This window comes from Sphaeramia orbicularis, chromosome 16 (assembly GCF_902148855.1).
Source record: "Sphaeramia orbicularis chromosome 16, fSphaOr1.1, whole genome shotgun sequence".
In the NCBI taxonomy this organism is placed as follows: domain Eukaryota; kingdom Metazoa; phylum Chordata; class Actinopteri; order Kurtiformes; family Apogonidae; genus Sphaeramia; species Sphaeramia orbicularis.
In genome coordinates, this window is record NC_043972.1 from 21,264,062 (window position 1) to 21,290,275 (window position 26,214).

The following is a 26,214-nucleotide window of genomic DNA, read 5'->3' on the forward strand; positions in this document are numbered from 1 at the left end:
TTGACAGCACAGTGTACATACAGCACAGAGTATATCAAAGGAGATTTCGATCAGTGATTAGGGACATTGGGCCGCTGCAACTGGTGCACTACCATAGAGCCCTTTTCTTCGAAATAAGCAGTGAAGAACAAGATAATGCAAAACACAAATATAAAACATCATACAGTTTTCACACAGTACACGTGGACACATGCTGGACTTTTTTCATGGATTTGAAAGGAATTTGGGGGATAGGGTGAACGTTAAAGGCAGACAGCAGATGTGATATTCGGATCTGGGTCAAGGAAGATGCATGTATGTGCTAAGTAACTGTGGAATGTGTGTGCAAGATAAAGAGACTCCAGTGGATCATTCTGTCCTTCAGTTGGTACCAGTTCAGTTCAGTTCAGTTCTATCAGTCCTTATCAGTCCAGCCCTACTGTACCAATCCATCATTATTATTATTATTATTATTATTATTATTATTATTATTATTATTATTATTATTATTATTATTAATAATAATAATAATAATAATAATAATAATAATAATAATAATAATACTGTGTATGCAGATGACCCTGGCATTTACAAAACTTTATTATTATTATTTTTTTTTAATGATGGATCACTTCCTCTAAAAGGACATTCAAACAAATATATTTGACTCTAACCACACTGATTTTATTATATAAAAACACAACATATATATTTGTTTGATTTTACTTCTTCAGGCAATTTTTTCACATTGCAACTCCAGAAAACACATATCACCTGGTAAATATTATTGACTATGCTGATAATAGTATATATAACTATAGCGACACCATGAAAATGGACCAAGACATCGAAGTATATGTAATTATCTATTTGATACATTGGTATATTTTCCTCAACATTATTTTCTTTGATGGTTCCAGAGCCCTTTTGCTAAATACATTCAATAACATTTCTCTTGCTTTAGTTACTGTGAATAAATCTTGCAGCAGAGAATTATTCATCTACAAACAGTCTTGTCGGTGTATGTGTGACCTGATTTATCTTATTGGTCTGAAAACCATTAAACACACATGACTGAGCCTTGTCATCAAACTGGATTCTCACAGAATTTGTTGACATGACTGGACTTATCCTTTAACACTTCCTTTGCCATTTCTTTCATGTCCTGACTTTTAAACCTCCTCTTTTCTGACTCATTATAATAGAAAGTGAAGATGCTCACATGTTTGAGTTCAAACAGGACCTTCCTGTTCAGCTCCACTCGTTTCCTGTTTGTGTATTTGATAGCCACGATGTTTCCCTGATAGAACAGACACAAAGAGGGGAAAAAAAAATAAAGAAATGGTGAGTGAACACAGGTAACATTAACGTCCAAATTTTAATCTTTCTTACAGGCACAAGCCATATAAATCCTGCAAATATGAGCTGTCAGAGTGTGTTCAATAATTAGTTTTTACATTGTTAATTTATAAAATGAGTCATTTGTCATGCAGCTTTTTCCCTTAATTCAGCATTTCAGACTTACTTCCTAGTGAATAAAAGTAAGGAAAGTAAAGATTGCAGACATATTTTTGCCATATTTCATCATTAATAAAGTGAGAAAGTAAATAAAATTATTATTGATAATCAATAAAAGGAAATGAATGAAGAAAGAAATTACAAACTAAGTAATAAATGGACAAAGGTTTTGTACAAAAAACAAAAGTCATTAAAATGAACAAAATTTGAGAAAAAAGTTACTTCATCTACATTTTGCTGGTGGGGAGCCAGGTAAAAAAAAAAAGCTCTGAATTTTCCAGAGAAAACTCACAACTTTAGTGGAAATAGTATTTTTTTTTTTTTTTTTTATGTGCATTTACTGTTATTAAACCCATGAATTTAAAAGAAAAACCTCAAATCTATAAGAAAAAACAACATATTCCATGAGAATATATCTATAATGTCAGATTTTTTATTTTTTTTTTAATTCTGATGGTCTTTTTTCATTGCCCTTGAATTACTTACTTCTGGCTGTTGTTGTACGGCTTTAATATGACCTCATAATTATATGACATATAAGTGTCAAAAGATTTTTTTCTTATTTCAGCATCACAAATGAAAACAGCATTCAATATTCCCATTTCAGAAACTGCCCCCTGCTGGATGTGGACAATAAGTTTATCACTGAAAAGTTACATTCCACATATATTTACTGCTGCAAATCACAATCATTCCTGGATACAAAAGTAAATAAATGTTTGACTGATGAAACAAAGGAGGTAAAATGCAGCACTTCTTCTGCAACAGGAAACAGCTCTATTACAGAGAGTGTTGAGATGAACTAACACTGACCTTGTAGTATCCAGTCTTTGCAAAAACCTGCAGATTTCCATCTCCAGTCATCAGGGAACCATAGTTTGAGCCTCTCTGGGGACAAACACAGGATCAAATCCAATTTATCAAGCAATAAAAGAAGGTTATGACATGTTTTAAGGATACAATAAAGGTCTGTATGTGTGAAACCTATTATCTCTTAAGAAGAAGAAACCTGGCAGGTGCCTTCAGGTTTTTACAGTCTGTCCCTGATCTAAATTTGTTCCAATATTGAATTAATTAAAGTTAATGCTATGAAAAAGGTTGTGATACTATAAATATGTATGTACTCCACCTCAAATTGGAATATTTATTTAGTATACTCATTCCTGCAAGACAAAAATTAAATTAGCAACAAAATAAATGAAAATGGACAATAATCAAAAAGATGAAGAAAATGAACAAAATAAGCACCAAAATGAACAAAAGTAGCAAATTGATAATAAAAGGAATATAATCAGCATCAAATTGAAAAAAAAAATTAATACGATGAAAAGAAAGGAACAGAAAGGAAGAAAGAAATAATCAACAAAATGTTCAAATACTGGAAAAAATAAGTTAATGTGATATCATATTAATTATATATAATAAGAACAAAATGAACAAACTGTACAATATACTGAACACAGCTTATGCATTCATCTCCTGACCTGAATATTTTGGTAAATCATGGTGGATAAGGTCCTATACTCTATAACCCTAGAGCCAAGCAGAAATATATTGTCTGCAGCCTTTAAAACTCTCACTTCACATGTGGACAAAACCCTGACGTAAATCTGACCAATTTCTGTATTGTCTTCAACATCTAATTGTCTCAGCATGTGGACAAAGTGGTTTAAACCTGTTTAGATGAGACAAACATGAGATTATCTACCATTTACACCACTCTAAACTTGATCACACTGGTTTCTACTGATTGACGAGAGGCATTTTGATTCTGATTGGACTATTATTCACATTACTAGCTGTTAGGAACCATGGAAACATGGATACTGAATGTTCTCATCATGCTGTTTTGTAAGAGAACAAAAGACACAATTAGAGATGGAAAGGAACAACTGGAGGCAGAGCGAGTCCATCCGAGGCTGCAGTGTTTGTATGTTTATGATGGTGTTTTTGTGAGCATTTGTGCACTGACCAGTGATAGTGTGATCCTGCTGCCACTCCGCAGCACTTTGTCCAGGTTGCTCATCTGGATGTCATCCCATGAAATCCTCCACAGCTGAGCGACCAGCTCCTTCTCCAGCTTCATCCTCCTGGACAGACAGACACACATGGTTCAGGTTTGACATTTACCTGGTTTCCTTTCAAACTGTCTCCTGATCACGTCTGCGTCAGTCTTATACAAAGCTCCAGCTGCAGGTGGAAGCCGCATAATAGTTTGATAAGACATACACTTTATGAAGAAAGCCTAAATGTCCACATTTGAGTTTGACATTTAGGCTTTGGAAACAATCTGCAATTACATGATGTAGCTGCCATTGAAATGCAGTTGTTAATAGCTGATGAGTCTAATTAAAGCTCAGAACAACAAAGGGATGCAGTGAGATCTGAGATATTCTGGTTAAAGGAGAGTTTCCAATAATTCAAGTGTTTTCATAATGTTTATGACCATTGGTGTTTTTGTTCAGGAGAGTAGATTTAAGATGGGATCAGGAATGAAAGCAACAAATGGGCAAAAAAAAATGAACAAAATAAGCAACAAAATGAACAAATATCAACAAAATGAGCCACAAAGGCATGGAAAATGAACAAAATGGACAAAATGAGTAACTAAGATTAACAAAGTCAGCCAACAAAATGAATAAAAAATAACAAAATACTTAAGAGTAAGGTACAAAAATGAGTAAAATCAAACATAAAAGAGCTATAACAGACATAAAAGGTCACATCGAACTGTCTCTATCATAACAAAATGGTTATTTTGTTTGTTTTCAATCCTACTATTAGGCTACTTATAAGAGGCTCACTATCTGTTATGAAACCAACTGTTCGAACCACTTCTGCCATGGGACTTTTTCCTCCAAATATTACAGTCTCTCCCTTTAACTACAAAATGGTAAAATTTAAGTCCAGTTCAGGCCAAAGACTTGTCACAAATACTAATGCAACGTGTTTTGTCCTACTATGGGTCAGTGGAATGAATGAGGACGCAGCAGCTCTTACCTGTAGATAAAGACAGTGATCGTGAGGGTCATTGTGAAGATGAAGAAGACCACAATGGAGACCATCTGATGAATGGTGATTGTCTCTGACAGAAGAGAGAGAGGAAAATTTACTCTATGATCAAAAAGCAAAGAAATCAATTACTTTCAAGAGCAGTGACTGTGGTATTCCCCAAGGCTCAGATATTGGTCCTCTTCTTTTTTCGATTTATTTGTTGTCTCTTGCCAAAATCATTGAGAATCATGGCGTTGTGCACTATCTCTATGCAGATGACACCCAGTTATGTCAATTTAAACCCTTAGATCACGGTCTGCCTCACATTAAATCCTCAATGCGCCACAACTTTATGAAATCCAACAACGACAAGTGAGAGGTTAGGAACTGGAATTCCACGCAGCAGCAGTTTTGTTGTCTCTTCCTGAGTGTTGAACCCAAATGTGGCCTTTACCTCCATCCACCGACTATACGCATTCTTTAAAACAACCCTGGTGGACTGTATAATTGTACGTTGTAGCAATCTGTCTCATTTTCTTGCCGAATCTGCAAGAAACCGGTTTCACTTGGTCGCCATTCCCACAGTACACTTCGCAACAAAATTTCGGAAAAGACCCGAGTGACATTTCAGTTTGTTACATAAACAAGTGGACTGTGTTTATGATGGAGTCATCTTTGAAGGTGTTCACCATGAGGAAGTGATTCAGGTGCGTAAGCACAGAAAGGCTAATGGATTAGTGATAATTAGGCTAGCACTGGGGTTTTACAAATTTGAAAAAAAACATTGCAATGAAAGTCACATGTGGCTTTAAGAAACAAGAAACAAAGACAAATTAATATTTATTATGCATGTTTTTTGTAGAGAGCTATGATCAGGCCAGTAGAAACAAAACCAAAGATTGTCTCCAGATATTCAACACTGAATACTTTTGACTATTATCATTTTAACCAGATTTCAGACATTATATTTTGTCCATGTTGTAGACATGTGTATGTTGTAAATCTAAAGATCAGTTGTGTGACCTGGGCAGAGGAAGGTTTTATATGACATCAAGAGGAGGTTAATCAACATTTTGCCAAAGTCCAAGTATAAAGTAAAAAGTTAAGAATAGATTCTCTTAAAACTTAAGAGGATCGGTTTGAGGCAATGAAATTAGAGTAAATGTTGATGGCAGCTGAGACTATTAAATGACCTGAAGGCACCTCAGAACTGAAAACTAAAAGTGAGTAAAGTATATTTGATTCCACTGACTGGCCAGACAGATGGGGTTGTCGTTCTTGAATCCACAGACGGGAATATCAGGAGGACAAACACCACCAAGCCAGTGCACCGATGTCCCGGGGACGGCGGTCAGCTGTTCCTCTGAACTATTGAACACCATGACAATCTGGAACACAACAACCACATTAGACATGAATGGACCATAGAAAACAAGAGGACAGAAGAGTTTCATGGAGGTAAGACTGCATGTTGTTACGTGGAACGTGCTGCTGTTGGTGTCTGCCATGTCCCATAGAGCAAAGTCTGTCTCTCGGTCTCCGTTCTCGTCCAGGTGAAGCAGACCGGTCACACCTGGAGGAAACACATGGACATAATGTAGTTCAGTCTAACTCATACCGTGCATTATGGGTCAGATTTATGAGAACAGAGTAAATTAGTGTGAAGTGTAATCCAGGAAAAGCAGGAAAAGTGACCAGTTTTTGCAGGTGATCGGATAACAATATATACATTTATGAATGACACAATTGATCAAAGCCAGACTGGCCATAGACTTGATGAGGTTCAGGTTTTACTAACAGCACAAACTATTACTGGATCTGATGAACACAAGTGTAGGTTCAGCATGTGTTTCAGTCACAAAAACTGGGCTGCAGTCCAATGAGAAGGAGGAGGAAGGGGAGTTTTCTAATTGTTTTCTAATTATAATTATGGAATAACGATCATGGTTAGTTCCTAATCACAATTATTTGAGATAATCCTAATTAAATTAAAAGAGACAGTGCAGTGGTGTAGTGGTTAGTGCTATCTATCTATCTATCTATCTATCTATCTATCTATCTATCTATCTATCTATCTATCTATCTATCTATCTATCTATCTATCTATCTATCTATCTATCTATCTATCTATCTATCTATCTATCTATCTATCCATCCATCCATCCATCCATCCATCCATCCATCCATCCATCCATCCATCCATCCATCCATCCATCCATCCATCATGTATGCTCATTTCAACCCTGCATAAACAACAACAAAGCTAAAGGTGGTCTATTTTATGATATATTGATATTAGAATGTGATTTTTAATACCAGCAAAACACATGAAACATTGCGCACTGTATTGACAACAGAACCAGGAACAACATTAGAAAAACTGAAGGAAAAAAAAAGTCATTAGCTGCAGATTTGATTTATGATTTTCGGCACAACACCTTACACCCCCAGTGCAAGAAAGAATGATACCATAGATCATTCCTTCTCACAGTCATCATACTATACTACAATTCACAGTAACACCCCCCCCACATCATATCAATATCAACATCATGTGCAACTATATTGAAAATGTGTAAATAATATGTATGTATGTACAGAACAGTCTTCTGCACTTTGTTTTCTGTATTTTGCTGTTGTAAACATTTCAGTTTTCCCAGTGGGATCACTAAAGTCATTTCTTATCCTGTCTCTAATCTCATGATATGATATAAAATTGTGAGTTTATTAAACCTAAATGTTTGGTAATGTTAATATGTCCATGAGCTCTTTAATGGATGCTCTTAGGACTGTTTTGTAGTCTATATTTTCTGATATTGCCTCCCTTTGTCCTTCAGATAAATGAACATTAATGGAGAAAATCCCCTTCTTCTACCACCTGCTCTCTGATCTCAGCGGCGCCTCCTTCTGGTTAAACTGTCACCACTACATCAGAGGAAAATGAGTTAAGGCACGACTTTAAATAATGTTGCTATTAGCAGTAAATCGACTTCTACCTGCCTTCATAAATCATCATTTTATGTCGACACAACAGGAAAAATGTGATGTTAAGACGAGAACGTGACAATCAAATCAGCAGCTTCTTCATTAATAATGACTGTAATTATCATTTAGGAGGCTACGCTGATCGTAATAGACTCATTTGCATGATTTAGGATAAGTAAACATAATTATGAAAGAATGAGGAGGAAACAGAGAGACAGAAAAATGAATCAGTAATAGTGTAAAAATCTGAATCCAGCAGCAGGAGATGAAAACACCACGAATGAAGAGATGAGATTTATTTTTAGAAATCGTTATTTGTGTTTGTGTCTTGAACTGTGACGATGAAAAGCAGCTGAACTGATCTGTGATGTTCAGACGTGTATTATTTATATTACTATATTACTATGTAATGTGTGCAAAGGCATTCGTATCACACCCATAAACTGTAAGTTAAAGGATTAATGAATGTTCAGCAATATTGTATTTCATATTTTGGTAAATATTAAAACCCACATGTAAAAATATGAAATGTTCCCTTTTGTTACACCCCTATGTTTCTACAGAGAAAAATTTAAAAATTGTTTGTTTTCCCAGATTTGGCAAAAGAAAAATTCATCTTGAATCAGTACAATCTGTTCCAGAAACTCATTATAAATATCTTTGTCTCCAAAGAGCAGTGATGGAAGAAATATTTACATCCTTGATTTCATTAAAAGTGTTGCTTTCATCTTTTATGTCATTTTCATCTTGTTGCATCTTTTGCGTTAGTTTTTATCCTGTTGTATCATTTAGTTTGTTTTGCCACTGTCATTGTATTGCTTTTTTTTTTTTTTTTTTTTACATCGTTTTCCTCCTGCTGTGTCTTTTTTTAAATTCCTTTTAATCTTGTCACATCTTTTCATCTTATCGCATCTTTCATGTCATTTCTATTGTGTGTAATATTGCATCCTTTGCATTTTATATATATATACACACACACACACACACGTATATATATATATATATATATAAAATATTTATATTGTGTCTTTTATGTTATTTTTCTCTTGTGTTTTAATTACTCACCTAGTCAAATCATTTTTTTGCTCTTGTCTTTTGCCCTTGTCTTGCATCTTGTTACATATTTTAGATCATAATCACCGTCTTCAATTACTACATTGTTCTTACATTATTGTCTATTGTTTTTACGTTTGTTGTGTGTAATGTGTACAGATGGACTCGAACAGGAATCATCTTTTTTATGTGTTAGTGCTTCATCCATTATCCATTAGGAATCAGTTTTGTTGATGCGTTAGGTATGTATTTAAAGTATCACAGTGAATCGTCAAGGTCAGGTTTATTTATATAACACATTTAAAACAACGCAAAGTGCCCAAAGTACTGTATAAATCTGCAGATACAAATGCAAGACATGCTAAAACTAGTAAAATAAGAATAAATACAAGATATACTAAAACTGATTAAAAAACAAACAAACAGATACACAGTAATAGAATAAATTGCATCTAAAACACAACCAGAAGATAAAAGAAATAAAAGTCACACACTTGTATTAAAGAGAAAGAGGTTAGCTTCACTATCTGAAAACACAAACTGATCAATCAAAATCAACAGGCTGCTCAGTTTTGGCTGCTTTTATTTGGACATTAGCACCTCTTTACTTTGCTGCATTAGACGAGGTCATGATGTGCTCAGAGGAGGCTGGAGGGTTTCTGAATGAAAAGGAAAGCACACACGCCCGTTACAGGTTAATTACAGCCATTAGCACTTGGCTGATTTGTATACATGTGTGAGAAGGAGATGAAGGTGGGCGCCTATTAAGGCCCCGACCATTCGTCTCCATGGCAACAAACCATTTAAGGCATAAGGAGATAGGGGAGCTATAGTTGGTCAGAAAGGTCACCCATGAAGAAAACAAACACATTACAGCTGTAGCACAGAAATACTTCCATTCATTCACTACACCATTTTATTTTTGGATTATTTATTGATATCTTGTTGTTCTTTTATGTCATAGGTTTTATTTCCTGTTTCCTGTTGTTTTCTTGACTATTCTGAAAACCAGCCCTTTTCTTCCACAGAATGACATTAAAATAAACACTGGACAAATGAATGAATCAAACAATATTCACTATCACGCATTTTAGTTTTAATGCTTTGTTTTTGTTTCAGTCACTGTTTCTTTATTCATGGCCATCTAGGTTGAAATAATTAGAAATCCATTTATAGTTACATGATTTCATTTCCTCCACTGCAGTGATTTTTGTGATTAAAATAATATTTAGTCTCAGCAACAATGTAAGATGAAAACATCATAAAAAAAAATGCAGCTTAACTAAAATGACCTGACAAGACTAGAATAATGGTCTATCAGAAGAAATGTGCTCTTATAAGAAAAATATATGTACACAAAGAGTATGAAAAACATTAACCGCACTATCTAATTGTTAAAAATCCCTTTTCTGCTTATGAATTGAAAGGATGAAGGATGTAAACGCTGCCTCTTGTGCACAGTGACGTCACAGTGATTGGCTGTTTTCTGTCTGAAAACCAGGCTAAGCTAACAGCTATAATGTAAACTATCAGCTGATGCAGCATGTGAAGATTATAAGACAATATCACATAGAACTTCTTTAAGCCATAAAGACACAAACAGCCACTGGCGACCAAAAGCATCTATTTTTCTAAAAGGCTTAATAACTGTTGATTCACTAATCCTACCAATCCATGTTAATAACTGGTATAAAATGCAGTAAATAAATAAATACATAAATGATGTCCACTGCAAAGGACATTCCATTAACAAAAAAAAAAAATGAAAAAAAAAATGAAAAAAAAACCAAAACTGTTGAATTATGCTGTTTCCAATAAAGACAATTATTTAATGTAAAAAAGCCTAAACTTGTATTTCTCGGCTCAGGAGTTTATACCTAAAATGGTTCTTAACCCATAAAGACCCAAACATCCACTGTCGACCAAAAGCATCTACTGATCGAAACTGTCAATCCACTATATCTATCAGTCCATGTAAATAATTGGTGTTAAATACAGTTTGTCATCTTTTCATGGTCATCAGATATGACCCATTTGGATGTTCAGAGGCTCTGTAGTGAATGTGGAAACACTGTCATCTTCTACAACATTGATTCACTAGTAAAACCCATAGAGTTGGATCAGTGACAGTGGATGGACACACTTGGTTTATGTTCAGTTATTTTACTGAAAAAGTCACTTTTTCTCCAGTTTTCTCTGTTTCTTATATAAAAACCCTCAACTTTAATATGAGCTTTTATGAACATTTACATGATTAGTGAATTAAATATAGGGAAAACCCTGATTTTCACTTAAAACACAAACAGACATAGGATAATATTATAAGAAATGGAGATAAATCCCTTTTTAAAAAAAAGTTTAAATCTAGAGAAAAATGTGTTTGGGAACTGCCACAAAAGTAGCACTGGGTCTTTATGGGTTAAATGCAGCATGTTAACATTGTGAATTTTTATGCATGAAACAGATGTTCATCTAAGTGCCATGCTAAAAAAAAAAAACTAAATCTATTTAAATTATTTCAATCCTATATTATCATATGAAATCTGTTTAAAATGAGAAGCTGTATTATCGTGACATTTAAAAGATCAATGAAGGTGTAAACCTCACCCTGCACCTGCTTACAATGGTTTTATTTAGATAAGAGGGGGCGGGGTCAGCGCAGAGGGGGCGGGGTCAGCGTGGCAGTCAGGTGCCTTTGTGTTAGTGGTTGACATTTAGCTCTGCACTGATTGGACGAGGACGCTCTCCTGCTGACAAAATGCCAGAGAGCTGAGAGATTATTAAAGCCATAAATACATGCGTAGTGAACACACTCACCCATTTCACATTGACCTGAGGGAGTTTTATGGGCTCGTGCTAAGTGACGCATTGCTTTCCAGGAATTGTGTTTTTGTGTGTGTGTGTGTCTGCAAATAAAAGCCTCTCATTTGTCAAAGACGAGTGAAGGTTAACATTTACGACATCATATAAATAAATCATTCGTCTGTGTGTGTGACTTCTGCTTTCACATGTGAACATGAGCTGAATAAAAACAGGATGCAACAGTTCAGACCATCTGATTAGATTGTGTTTAACTGCGCTTCTATTTTACTGCATCATATCTTCATAAAGCTGTGATAAGACAGAGACGCTTTGGATTTATTTATGAAATAGTTTACCTTAAAGTCAGGTTCACCAATGTGATGTGAAAACTGAATCTCTATTTTTACAGCGTTCTTTAACAGACGAATCACCTTTTTAAAAAGATTATCTAAAAAAGTTTACTTTGCTAAAGCTAGTGAAGGAGTGAAGACTCCTGGGACTGAGACCAAAACCAGATACACAACAGTTACACACATTACATACACATTACATACACAACACATAACAACATTTACATAGATTATGATATGATTTGACCAAGGCAGTTATTAACCCTCAAAGAATAAAACCTGTGTCCAAAAGCTCTACTGGTCTAGAATATTTAATAACTTTGGTACCACTGATGCTATCAATACATGTAAATAATTAAAGTAAAATGCAGTTTCTCAGCCTTTCAGCAGCATTAGGTATGACCCATTTTCTCAGGCTCTATAAATGTGGAAACACTGTCGTCTTCTCCTTCACTGATTCACCAAAAAAAAACATGTACTTTGACAAATGACAGTGGTCGGTTAACCCTCCAGTATCCCGTCCAGCAAGGCCTTTACAAAGCACCAAGTGTACCTTTTTCGCACACTTGTGGAATAATGTAAAAAAAAAAAAAAAAAAAAAAATTCAAACAGTTTGTTTTTAATTCTTTTATGCTTTTTTTTCTATTTCATCAACATGAGCCATAAATAAAAATACCAAATACTCAATAATTGTCACATTTTTTAACCCTTTAAATGCCATGTTTGTAATGTAAACAAACCATTTTTTTTGGATGCAAAAAACACACAAAAACATTTTTTTTTCAATATACTACATAAAAAGTGGATCACATATTATTTGATTTTTGCAGCCTGGCATATGTCAATGATTAACACCAACACTGGTTAATTTGCATTATTATTTTTGGCGCTAGGTCAAATGCTCAAAAATACTAGCATCTGCCACCAAGTGTGCGTAAAATGCACACCTATAAATCAAACTATTAAATATTATATATTGATTTATTTTTCTGCACTAATTTGATTTTATTTTTATAAATCAAGGTCAGCCCTAATCATACATATCAAATGGAAGAAATAGTGCGTTTTAGGCTCACTTACTTGGGAGACAGATGCTAGTCTTGGAATTTTCTTTTTTTTTGCAATGTGCAAATTTTAGTTGGTGGCCAGAATTTTAAAGATCATGCAAAAATGAACAACTTTGAAAAAAATGAACAACTAACCTTATTTAAATTGTGAAAAATAATATGAAGATTTTTAAAAAGAAGCGCAAAGTGTGCCTAAAAGGTACACCCGGATACCAGAGGGTTAATGATATATTTTGCTGTAAAATTACTTTTTCCCAGTATTCTCTGTATTGATATAATAATTTTGAATATATTAACCTTTGAGGGTTTTTTTTACCCTTCAGCCAGCCATCAGCAATGTTTCAGCCTACATTTTTCAGGTGATGGGATAGTGATACTGATAGGGAAGCAAGGAACAACTGGGGTATAGGTCCAGGCAGCCCTCATTGTCAAAAGGAGAGGCAGAGGGGTCATCACTATATTCAATGATGGTCTTATAAGAACATCTATATGGTCAATTAAGTAAATATAGGGGAAAAATACCACTAAAAAATGCAAATTTCATGGGATACAATTGAAATAAATGGTGATGAATCACTTAAGAAAGGATAAATGTGGAGAAAATGCATTTGGATTTCACCACAAAAATAATTTCAGGGTAATAATACTGAAATAACAACCATATTTAAGGTGATCAAACTTATAACTGGGGTAGATGTGTATTTTTTTCTGTTAAGGTCCCAGTGTATGACTAGACAAAAGATTTTACACAGACAAATAAATACTTTTAAATCACACTGCAGTGATATCCCTGCTGTTGTGGTCTTGCAAAAAAATTAAAAGTCCTCTTTATCTGAGACTGAGACAAGACCGAGTAATAGACCGAGTAATATATCGATTATAAGGACTGTAAAACTAATATTGCATTATGTTTGTGCAATATCAACAGCAACAATAAGAAAAAAACAGCACTTGTACTTGTTAATGTGCATTATTTGTTAAAAAAAAAAAAAAAAAAACGAAAACTCTTCTAATTTAAAGTCAGAGCCTTCATTGATTATTTTTTTCCCCAAACACGACTAATAAAATTCATCCTGGTGATAAAACCACACATAAGAAATGTAGCCCCATGGGAATTCTAAGTTGATTTCTTAAATTCATATTTTTGATTTCATTGTAATTTTATTTTATTTTATTTTTTTTTATTAAAATGTGAATATCACTATGTTTAAAATTCTGAAACATTGTGTGTATGTAAAAATAATTATTTGTTAAAAAATCGTTTACCTGTTACTTTGAGCCAATCCGTGTCGGGAGGAAGTGACGTGTGAGGAGAATGCGGAAGAGAGGGAGAGAGACGTGGAGTGGCAAAGGAACACGAGGCGGAAAAAAGAGTTGGTAAAATGCGAATTTGTGGATGTAACATGGAAATGTTCAGAGACTAACGGACAGTGAGTCACTTATGAACATTCTGTCGTGTTTATTTGGATTTTGCTGTGCTTCTTGTGAACTACTCTAGCGAAGAGTTTTTCCCAGAGGATGCAGTGCATGCTAGTCAACTCGACTTAGCTCGTTTGGAGTTTAACGTGTACTGTGGAAGCTAGTGGACTGCTCGACCCTACTACGGAGCCCAGTTCATCAGATTCTTTTCCTCGGAAGCCAGATTATCGAACGGGACGACGACAGAGGGGACGCCGCCGCCATTAATCAGCAACTGTGAGTTTTTTATTTCTGCGCCGCGGCGCGAAATGACCATGGAGTTTTAGGTCCCTCCGCTCCCAAACTACGCTTCAGGCCTGCACCGGTTTGTGACTCATACATTGCTATGTTTGGTATCCATTTTGAGCTTTAAATTGGTTTGTTTAGTTAGATAAACTGCCGGCTTTAGGGTTAAAAATTATCAGGGTTATGATTTATGGGTCTGTTCATTTGAAGTGAACTATGTGGACTTATAATACACTTTAAAGTGGACTGAACTGAAGAAAAGAAAAGTCAATTTATGTGCTCATACCTTATTGTTGAATGTGTAATTTTGCTTAAATATTTAGTAAATTGTTCAACATTCTGTTTGGTGTACGTGTGCATGTTTAATTGTGATAATTCATTCGGTGGGGATATTGATTTTAAAGGGGCAAATAGTAAACGGTGAAAAAATTCAAACAGGGTTAAAAACTAATTTGATGAGCATAATTATGGCAGGGTATTGAAGCTAAAATACATTACACTGAGAAATTGATTTTACTTAATCTAAAACTTAGAGGTTTCACTTATGTAGCTTATTACAGGTGTACCAAAAGTAGTCTATTACTGTCATTAGGATATTCTGAGTATCTGAACAGTTACATTTTGATGATCTTACAATTACCTAACATAGTGCATTGGGGAACTATAAAGGGAGAGAGATCTCTTGCAACACATGGATTCGGGGAGCGCACTCCAACAAATAGCCGGACAGCTAGGGGGCGCTACAGAAATTACATATAACTAAGAAAGATGTTTGTTGGAACATCACATGAATAGATTCGAAATTACACAAGTCAAAAGTAATTTTAAACTAAAAACTGTGGCTCTGAATTACACCACAGTGGAATTTTCTATCATCAGCAACAAAAACATATTTAACCACTCAGAATTTGTTGGTTCATGTCGCAGAAACAACCAACATGTCAGAAAGTTTGATGGTTTTCTTCTGAACTGCAGCTGCTTTTCATTTAGTGAATTTCTCTCAATAATACTGTTTGTTCATGACAGATACAAACTGCAAATGAGATCAAGCCGCTTTAAAGGAAAACACTCAACTCTAATGACTAAAAGCATCAATTTATGTGAAAACACTGATTGCAGTGCGACATCACAGCGCTCAGATTTGTGTTCATGGAATGCGTTGCACAGTTAATTACGGAGAACCGAGTTGACTGTTGATGAATGTAGCTCTACTTCCTGATCAGTGGAGATCACGTTGAGGCAGGTGAACAACTGGAGCAGCGGCACGGAAACAAGAAGCAGTGATGAAAATTAGTGATAGGGGAACAAACCACCGAGACATGACGACAGGCTCTTCAACTACAGGTTAGGAGGAAGAAGAAGACAAAGACGGAGAAGAAGAAGAAGTGCTTTGGTCAGAAAACACTGCTGGCAACGATGACTGTGGTGAGGCGTTTGAGATGAAAGAAAACTCAGGAGTGAATCTTAAAATATTGAGAAAGACATCAGGCCTTTTTTCTACAGGGGGAACTCTTTCTGGGGTTTTACTAAAGGTCATTACGAACCAGAAGAAGACAAAAAATAAAAACAAAGGGGGAAATAAAGTGATAAAGTGTTGAAAGCTATAAGCACTGTTGTTTTCACCACTGTACCAAGTATAAATGAAAAGAATGGAGTTTGATGCTGAAATAACAGTGTTTCTTCAACATGAGTGAGTTTGATTCAGAGGCTTATGAAGGTATAAAGTCATTATGTGATGTTATTATCTTTGCTAAATTGCCGTTTGTTGATCCATGATTCTGACTAAACTGTGAGTGTTCTGACCTTGTTTGTTTGATTCCAAACAGACAACACAAACTGTACAGAAAACAGAGGTGATCTGTGGTTTTACTGTGGCTGTTTTCTGTCTAAAAACAGTGCTAAGCTAACAGAGCTGTAATGTAAACTATCAGCTGACATACCGCGTGAAGATTGTAAGACACATTGTTATTTTGACTGTTGAAATAAGTGTCTATGACTAAGATAATACCATAATACAGATGTGTGTAGATAGATAGATAGATAGATAGATAGGCTATATTTCAGACTTATGGTCCATATTAAAAAGCAAACGAATCAATACAAACACAATAAAAAAAACCACAAAAAACCTCTATACTTTCAAGAGGCAGTCATACCAGTGTTTCCAGAACAGAGATGTGTAATGTACAGCACTATATGCAAGATTTGTCAGCAATAAAATTACAGTATTTTCAGAGTGATTCAGGCGACACATAAATTTAAACATCAGATTTCTCAACACAGCACGCAATGAATTTACATGATTAGACATAAACAATGAGTGATATAGTCTGTAGATATATAGCATGTAGCGATTATGTAATATTAATACTAAATATAATCCCTTTAAAGATAGTATTTTATAGACCAGATTATATGCTATCGCAGTAGAAACAGTCATGTGATCCACGTTAAAGAGAATACGTCGGCTTTCTCTGTGGTCACTTTGTAGTATTGTCGATCCATCGATGTGCAGATTCAGTCGGTGAATGAGACAAACAGCATGTTTTAGTCTGAACAGACAACGACAGACAAACCTAGATGTTAGTTTGTTTAAGCGTCTCCTGTGGGTCTGAAAACTGCTGATCACAGAGGAAATGTTCCCCATCCATCAGATGTGTTGAGAAGCGTCATGCATTAGTTAATGGAGCGGAAATGACAGAGGGAGGAAGCTGTAATCTGATCTGCCCTTCGCTTCTATTCATGCCTTCTATAGGCTGCCGCCCTCCTATGTCCTATTTGTCGTGGATATTATCTCTGATGAAATCTTATTACTCAACCCGTGCATCACTTCTTTTTATTTCTCCATTGCTCATGCCTTTTCGCTTTCTTTCTCTCACATATATATCACATGTCACCTATTCAAGAGCTCGGACTGACCACTGACTCATGTATTAATATGCATGAATGAGGATTAGTTCACAGAATCACACTGACAAGAGGAAACAATGGATTCACAGACAGATACATGAAAGGTCAGGGTTCTTTAACAAGCTCCAAATCTCATAGTCAGAATTCAAAGAAAAGAATGAGTCAGAGGTAATTTAGACCAACTACTGAAAACTCTGAACTGTTATTTGAGTCAATTTGCCCTCAGATTATGCATAAAATTGGTCGACATGATATTGCTTCCTTCAAGATTTCAAGCATTTTCATAGATGACCAGAAGCTTTACAGCACTTTTGTGATCGTAAGTGTTTATTAAACCACTGTGATAGGGCCAAAAATGTTATTGTGATAATAACTATGACAAAAGTCAGATCATTCCAAGATGAAAATGTAAAAAAAACAACAAAAAACCCCCAACACAATATGAAAATTACATAAAGGGCAAAACAAGATTAAAGCAATGTTATAGATGAACCAATATAAAAATGATATAAAAGACACAAAAGCATGCAACAAGATGCAATGCCACAAAAAAGGCATAAAACACGCAACAAGATGAAAACTATGTAAAACAAAACAAGAGAAAAGCGACATAAAAGACACAGCGACACCAAAACAAAAGGATAAAAAAAAAGTTAAATGCGCAACAAGACATAAGACGACAAGGCAAAGACTAGACTACGTAAAACACACAAAACTGGACAAAAATGTTATTAAATCACAGTTAAATTCAACAAAAAAGATGCAAAAAGATGCAGCTCGACAAAAAGGATGTAAAACAAGCAAAAAGACTGAAAAAACATGAGAATGGAAGTGATGAGAAAAATGATATAAAACACATAAGGCAAAAACTATGTAAAAAAAAAAAAAAAGCCTGGACTAAAGTGATATAAAAGACACAACATAAATGAAGCAACAAATACATAAAAAACTAAACAAGCTAAAAGCGATGAAGTGTTTTAAAAGACACAACATCATAAAAACAACAGAAAAAATACACAACATGATGAAAATGGTGTAAAACAGAACAACTACAACAACAAAAAATGAAGCCAGGTCTAAAGTGGTATAATAGACACAACATAAATGAAGCAACAAATACATAAAGACTAACCAAGATAAAAGCGATGGAAAAGATTCAACAACACCGAAACAAATGAACATTCAACAAAAATAAGATAAAACATAACATGACAAAAGTTACTTCCAGAAACAAAACTAGACAAAAGTGTTTTAAAAGACACAACATCATAAAAACAGAAAAAAAGACACAACATGATGAAAATAGTGTAAACCAGAACAACAAAAAATGTGAAAAGTACAATACAAGACAAAATCAACACAAAAGACAAAACAGGAAAATAACAAAAACTACACTCAACAAAAATATAAACGCACCACTTTTGTTTTTGCTCCCATTTTTCATGAGCTGAACTCAAAGATCTAAAACTTTTTCTATGTACACAAAAGGCCTATTTCTCTCAAATATTGTTCATAAATTTGTCTAAATCTGTGTTAGTGAGCACTTCTCCTTTGTCCTTTGCTGAGATAATCCATCCACCTCACAGGTGTGGCATATCAAGATGCTGATTAGACAGCAGGATTATTGCACAGGTGTGATTTAGGCTGGCCACAATAAAAGGCCACTCTAAAATGTGCAGTTTTACTGTATTGGGTGGTCCAGGGGGGTCAGAAAACCAGTCAGTATTTGGTGTGACCACCATTTTCCTCGCACAGTCTTCTTCATGAATTCTCTGAAACAGCTTTGGAGATGGCTTATGGTAGAGAAATGAACATTCAATTCACAGGCAAAAGCTCTGGTGGAGATTCCTGAAGTCAGCATGCCAATTGCATATTCCCTCAAAACTTGTGACATCTGTGGTATTGTGCTGTGTGATAAAACTGCACATTTTGGAGTGGCCTTTTATTGTGGCCAGCCTAAGGCACACCTGTGCAAAAATCATGCTGTCTAATCAGCATCTTGATATGCCACACCTGTGAGGTGGATGGATTATCTCAGCAAAGAAGTGTTCACTAACACAAATTTAGACAGATTTGTGAACAATATTTGAGAGAAATAAACCTTGTGTGTACACAGAAAAAGTTTTAGATCTTTGAGTTCAGCTCATGAAAAATGGGAGCAAAAACAAAAGTGGTGCGTTTATATTTTTGTTGAGTGTATGTAAAAAAAAAAAAAAAAAAAAAAAAAAAAAAAGCCTTGTCTAAAGTGGTATAAAAGACACAACATAAATGAAGCAACAAATACATAAAAAACTAAACAAGATAAAAGCGATGAAGTGTTTTAAAAGACACATCATAAAAACAACAGAAAAAAGACACAACATGATGAAAATGGTATAAAACAGAACAACAAAAAATATGAAAAGTATACAACAAGACAAAATCAACACAAAAGACAAAACAGGAAAACAACAAAAAAGTATGCAAAAGAGCTAACAAATGTCTGATTTGGTGCATTTTTTGGTGACTACTCTGTGACATGGAAGGTAAACCTAATGTCTTCCCCCTCTGCAGGTAGATCCTCTTAAACCCACAGACTCATTCAACAGTTAGACTCAGACAAGGTGAAATATAGTATCACTGACACAGACAGCATCTGGTCGTCTGTTTGTTTCATTCAGCGTCTGTAAAACCTGGTGATTCGACCATACAGCGACAGGTCGGTCAAAGAACCTGTTTGGGACCTGAACGGCCCAGACCTGTTGCCTAGTAACCAGTGCCAGCTCACCTGGGTTCAGCTGCCCACGGCTTATAAATCAAAGATTAGAAAAGGCTGACAAATCTCATTATAACGTCTGCGCTCTTTCATCACACACTGTCATCCAGGTAAACAGGTTCATCACAGACACATACAAAACAACACGTGTGCATGTGAGTGTGTGTGAGTGGATAAGAGATGAAGGGCTAATCTACGGCAGCCAGGAAGAGACACAAACTACTGCGAAGCCGTGTCAGGTGTTTGGCCTCTGCTGTCATCTCTGTCTGCAGATGTTTGTTTCATTTCTACAAAAGACAATGTTTCCTTCATTTCAGACTAAAAATCCAATCAGGTTGGGAGAGAGGAACAATCCTGTGATTTTCCACCATCAGATACTGTCAGCACATCCTGTACCAGTGGGTTCATCTCCAAACAGTTCATCTGCAATCTCAATTTATCATATTAATCTGTGCTCTAAAAATTCACAGACTACACTGCCTTTAACGATGAAGTTGTGCCCTAATATGTATATTGCATGTATGTAGAGTGACAATAATAATAATAATAATAATAAAAACACACTCTCATACACCAGTAGGCAGCTGCCACCATGAAAGGACACTTTGGCATATGGACAGTCGGAGCCAGGATTCGAACCCTAACCCTAATCCTTAACCTCTAACCCTAAACCTAACCCTAACCTTAACCTTAACCCTAACCCTAACTCTCTAACCCTAACCCAACCTAACCCTAACCCCTAACCCAACCTAACCCTACCCTAACCCTACCCTAACCTAACCCCTAACCCTGCCCTAACCCTAATCCCCAACCCTAACCTTAACCCTAAACCCTAACCCTCTAACCCTAAACCCCTAACCCTACCCTAACCCTCTAACCCTAAACCTTAATCCTAACTCTCTAACCCTAACCCCTAACCCTACCCTAACCCTCTAACCCTAACCCCTAACCCTAACCCTCTAACCCTAACCCCTTTGGTCATTGGATGACCCACTCTACTAGCTGAGCCACAGCCACCCATCATCATCATTATTGTTATTATTATTATTATTATTTATTATTTATTATTATTATTGGTGGTGGTTTTGGTAGCCCTAAGTGTGTCCTGGTACCAAACTTCCCCTTGCTCTTGAGTGTTTGGAATATCAATACTACATTGATCTGCTTTCAAAAGTGGAGAAGTAAAGGAAAAATAAAAAGTACAGATACATGAAAACTACTGAAGTACAGTAGTGACGTATTTTTAATCCACTACCCTCTGTCTCTAATTAACACTGATTGAAGACCATTGACATATCCCAGAGAGCCATGTAAGCAAACCATCAGGAAAAAAAACCCCAAAGCCATGATCACAGACAGAAAGCATCCATTTGAATTGAAGTAATCACACCTAAACATTTCCTGCCATAAAGTGTCAAAATGTCAGCTGGTCTATTATCAGCGGAGGTCGGTGCGCAGCTGCCCCGGCTTCTGTCATGTTAACAGAGGTCCTTAAAGGCCTGCAGTGACGGACGGTCCACAGAGGACAAAGCAGGGACAGGTCGAGATAGGAGGAGAGACCAGGCGAGCGACGGGAGGCTCTGGTTTCACATGATTACATTTCAGGGCTATTTTTGGGGTCTCCTTCGCTGCTGCATAGGGGCTTCTCAGAATGAGACCACAGATCGGGTCTCTTTCAATAAACAGCAGAGACGGATGAGACGAGATGATGGGATGTGAGCGGAGGCGTGATTGAATGACAGCAATAAGACAAAAGACTGAAGGACATGATGGGACGTGACAGAGGAGGTGGAAGTGAAGGACGGCAGATGATTAACAGTAGAAACAAAGATTCAACTCCTGTCTCTGGGTTTTAGATTAGGTCATTACACAAATCTACAAACTAATGGAGAAAAAATAAAAAAATGAGAGGTTTCATGAATCTCTCATGGCTTTCATTTTGAGTAAGAAAGAGGCTCTGATTGAATCCATGATGATGATGATGAACACCATCACTCAACATGGACTGAAGGACATTTGTCGCAGCTGTTTATGTGCAAACAAAACTAATGCTAAATGAAATCAAATACAAAAGACTGAAAATTAAGAACATTAACTTTGCTACAATGAACTGTTTTCAGTTTTTCTTTTATATCGTTTTCATCTTGTGTCATTTGGATCATATTTGCTTTGTGTTCAGGATCAGATTTTGGGCCTTTTGGGATTTTTGGTCATTCATTAGTGACTGTGTTTACAAGCACATTGATTTTCCAGACACTGTTGGGTTTTTGGAGTATCACGTTTTTGTGTTTGCACTTGTAAATGTCCTGGTTTCATTATTCCACATCCGACCTCATAATAGTTACTGACTCAAAATGATGGAACACACATACAAACACAGCAGCTGCGAAAACAAAACAAACAGTAATATAAGCCAGTAATAAGAACAGATACATAGACTTAGGGACTTTCTATCAAAATCTGACAAATCCATGCATTCATAACAAGCAGACTAGATTACTGTAATGATTTATTCAGTGGACTCCCAAAATCAAGTATTCACAGGTTATAACTCATTCAAAGTGCAGCTGCACGTATTCTCACTGGTACCAAGAAATATCAACACATCACACTCGCTCCTCAACCCCTGCACTGGTTACCTGTTAAAACAACAATTGATTTCAAATTTCAAAATTCCTGCTCCTTCGGTCAACAGGCAGTGGCAACTTACTCGTCCCTCACGCCAGATCCAAAAAGGGGAGGCAGCTTTTAGTGTATACAGGGTGGGGAAGCAAAATTTACAATGAACATTTAGTTTTTTCTCAGCAGGCACTACATCAATTGTTTTGAAACCAAACATATATTGATGTCATAATCATACCTAACACTATTATCCATACCTTTTCAGAAACTTTTGCCCATATGAGTAATCAGGAAAGCAAACGTCAAAGAGTGTGTGATTTGCTGAATGCACTCGTCACACCAAAGGAGATTTCAAAAATAGTTGGAGTGTCCATAAAGACTGTTTATAATGTAAAGAAGAGAATGACTATGAGCAAAACTATTACGAGAAAGTCTGGAAGATACTATTAAAGAAGAATGGGAGAAGTTGTCACCCGAATATTTGAGGAACACTTGCGCAAGTTTCAGGAAGCGTGTGAAGGCAGTTATTGAGAAAGAAGGAGGACACAGAATAAAAACATTTTCTATTATGTCAATTTTCTTGTGGCAAATAAACTCTCATGACTTTCAATAAACTAATTTGTCATACACTGTCTTTCAGTCCCTTTCAATCAAAATATTGTAAATTTTGCTTCCCCACCCTGTATACCCCCACAAAAATGTAACACCCTGCCTGATACAGTTAGACATGCCACATCAGCAGAGTTTTAAGAACAGATTAAAAACTAGAAGCACTTGGAGAGCACAGACCTCCGCCAAGGCAGATCAGTGCCCCGGATTTGGATGAAAATTTCAGGAAATGTTGATACTGGCACAAGGAACAAATGATTAAATTTTGGTGGTGATCGGGGGTGGGGGCACTAATCTGCCGTGGCGGAGGCCTGCACTGTCTTTTCTAGAAAAGCACTCGTAGAGCGCAGACCTCTGCCATGGCAGATCAGTGGCCCCCCCACCCCTGATCACCACCAAAACTTAACCATTTGTTCCTTGTGCCAGTATCAACATTTCTGGAAATTTTCATCCAAATCCATCCATAACTTTTTGAGTTACCTTGCACACAGACAGACAAACAGATAGACAAACCAACGCCGACAAAAACATAACCTCCTTGGCAGAGGTAATGAATCTTTTTTCTACAGTGTTCCATTGAGTTGAGTTGTGTGTGTGTGCGTGTGTGTGTGTGCGTGCAATGGCAAGATTAAGTGTGTGTACACATGATTGTTTACTTGCACTTCCACTTTTTTTATGATTGTTTTGTACTGTAGCTATATTATATACCTGTTACGACGCACACTGACTCTGCCTTGTGCATGAAATCCACTTTATAAATAGAGTTGAATTGAACTGAATTGAATAGACTTGTCACATCAAATGGTAAAAGCATCAGAAAGCTGATCATTTCAACCTATAGATCATCATCAGGTCACGATGGAAAACAACACAGATAGATAACAACAGATGAAGATTAAAACCAGTCGCTGAACTCCATCATGACTACCATCTGCATCAGTATCTTCATCCTCCTCCTCATCCAATGTGGTGACTGACAGTATAAGAGGAGGACACGTCTGCCTGTTGATCTCGTCTCCTAGAATAGTTCTGCTAATAACATGTCTGCTATAAACTAATGAGTCTTTGTTTCCTGTGATCACAGTAACGGCAAAGTTGAATTTAATGTCAAATTAAATCAACACGTTATGTTGTAAACATCACAGGTGCCTGAGTTAACAGCAGCAGATAGAAGTGATCAGGATAGAGAAGATAAGATACGATTCGATATGATACAATACGATACGATACAACAATAGTCCTTTATTAGTTCCACAAGGGGAAATTTCAGATTTACAGCCACAATAGTGGAGTACAAACAAAGCACACAAGAGCAAAAAAAAGAAAAATCAAAAATAAAGATGAATCATAAAAGCTATAAATAATATTTACAGCTATGCACATGCTGAACACACCACAGGTTGGATAGGAGAGATACTCATACGTACAACTATACACACACATCTACACACATAATTATATATATAGACATGTATACAGATTATACATATGAGTACGGTTTATTGCATAGAATTTGCACAGAATTATTCAGAGCACTTTCTGCTGTGGAGCCTCACAGCTGCAGGAAGGAAAGACCTATGATACCTCTCCTTCACACACTTGGGGTATTACTGGTGACACCTCCCACCCCTTCTACTCCCTCTTCAGCATCCTGCCTTTTGGAAAGAGGCACCAGAGCCTCCGGGCCCCATCCACGAGACTGTTGAACAGCTTTGTCATCAGGCTGTCAGGATGCTGACCTCTGTCCACTACCTCCCCCCTCTGCCCCCAGACTGTAACCCACCCCCTCATTTACACAAGAGCTCCATCTCAACTGTGTTTGCACATAAGACTCAGTTTACATTCTGTGATATTGTCACTTTGCTGCTGACTGTCTACTGCACCTTATTACAAACACTGCACTATTACCACATTATACCACATTATATCTGCTGCTGTTCTGATCCATTATTGCCTCATAATCATTACTGCCATTGTAAATAGACTGGTATATACAGTACATTTTATATTCTATTATACTTTAGAAGATCATCGGTTGCCCCCTCCCCTCACTGAACGACCTTCACAGTGCCCGCTGCGTCAAAAGAGCACAGAGCATTGTGAAGGACACCTCCCACCCTGGACACTCCATATTCCAATTGCTACCATCAGGCAGGCAATACAGGACAATCAGATCACGAACAAACAGACTCAAAAACAGTTTTTATCCATTTATTCTATTCTATTTTATTCTATTCTATTCTGTTTATTCTTTATGCCTCTTATTTATTCATGTTCCTTTTTTTCCTATTTTTTAATAACAAGGTAAGAGAGAAACAGCATCTCAATTATCTGTATGTCCTGTGCATCTAGTGAACTGACAATAAAAAAAACCTTTGAATCTTTGAATATTACTATTAATCATGAAAACAGATATATGCGTATCCAGATTTCTCTGTGTGTTGTATTAACACTATATCCCAAATATGATCAATATAACATGCCTCATAACAAGAATACTAGTGAGCATATAAACAGTTACTGTGATGTAAAAATGCAAATGCAGAAAACAATGTAAAAAAAAATAAAAATAGAGTTTTTAGGTATTTTACTTCTGAGGCTGACAGGTACAGTATCTCAGACCACTAAGGACAAACTCTTGATCATTTCTCTGTCATAAAGTGTTGTCTTAAACAAACTGAAGCACTGATCTTTGAGTGTTTGCTTTCCCTCTTCAGCTGCTCACTGGTTTCCTTATCCTGAGGTCAGTGGGAACACTGACATTAATGGAGAATAGATGAGTGGAAAAACAAAGAGGTGGAGAGGCTGGTTTGAAGAGCGACGGGCAAAAATCAAGAGCTGGACAAATAATCTCTGTGCACACGTC

At 36.2% G+C, this 26,214-nt stretch overlaps 1 protein-coding gene across 2 annotated transcripts in view; it reads right to left on the reverse strand.

Moving 5' to 3' along the window:
- Positions 1–26,214, reverse strand: part of LOC115435416 (atrial natriuretic peptide receptor 1-like) — a 127,833-nt gene that overhangs the window by 18,263 nt on the left and 83,356 nt on the right. For both annotated transcript variants that reach the window (XM_030157808.1, XM_030157807.1), the window contains 6 exons: positions 5,970–6,064; positions 5,744–5,879; positions 4,498–4,582; positions 3,470–3,587; positions 2,311–2,385; positions 1,202–1,279 (listed from right to left, as the gene is read on the reverse strand). In XM_030157808.1, coding sequence (XP_030013668.1) covers positions 1,202–1,279; positions 2,311–2,385; positions 3,470–3,587; positions 4,498–4,582; positions 5,744–5,879; positions 5,970–6,064 — 587 coding nt within the window. The remainder of the gene's footprint in view (positions 1–1,201; positions 1,280–2,310; positions 2,386–3,469; positions 3,588–4,497; positions 4,583–5,743; positions 5,880–5,969; positions 6,065–26,214) is intronic.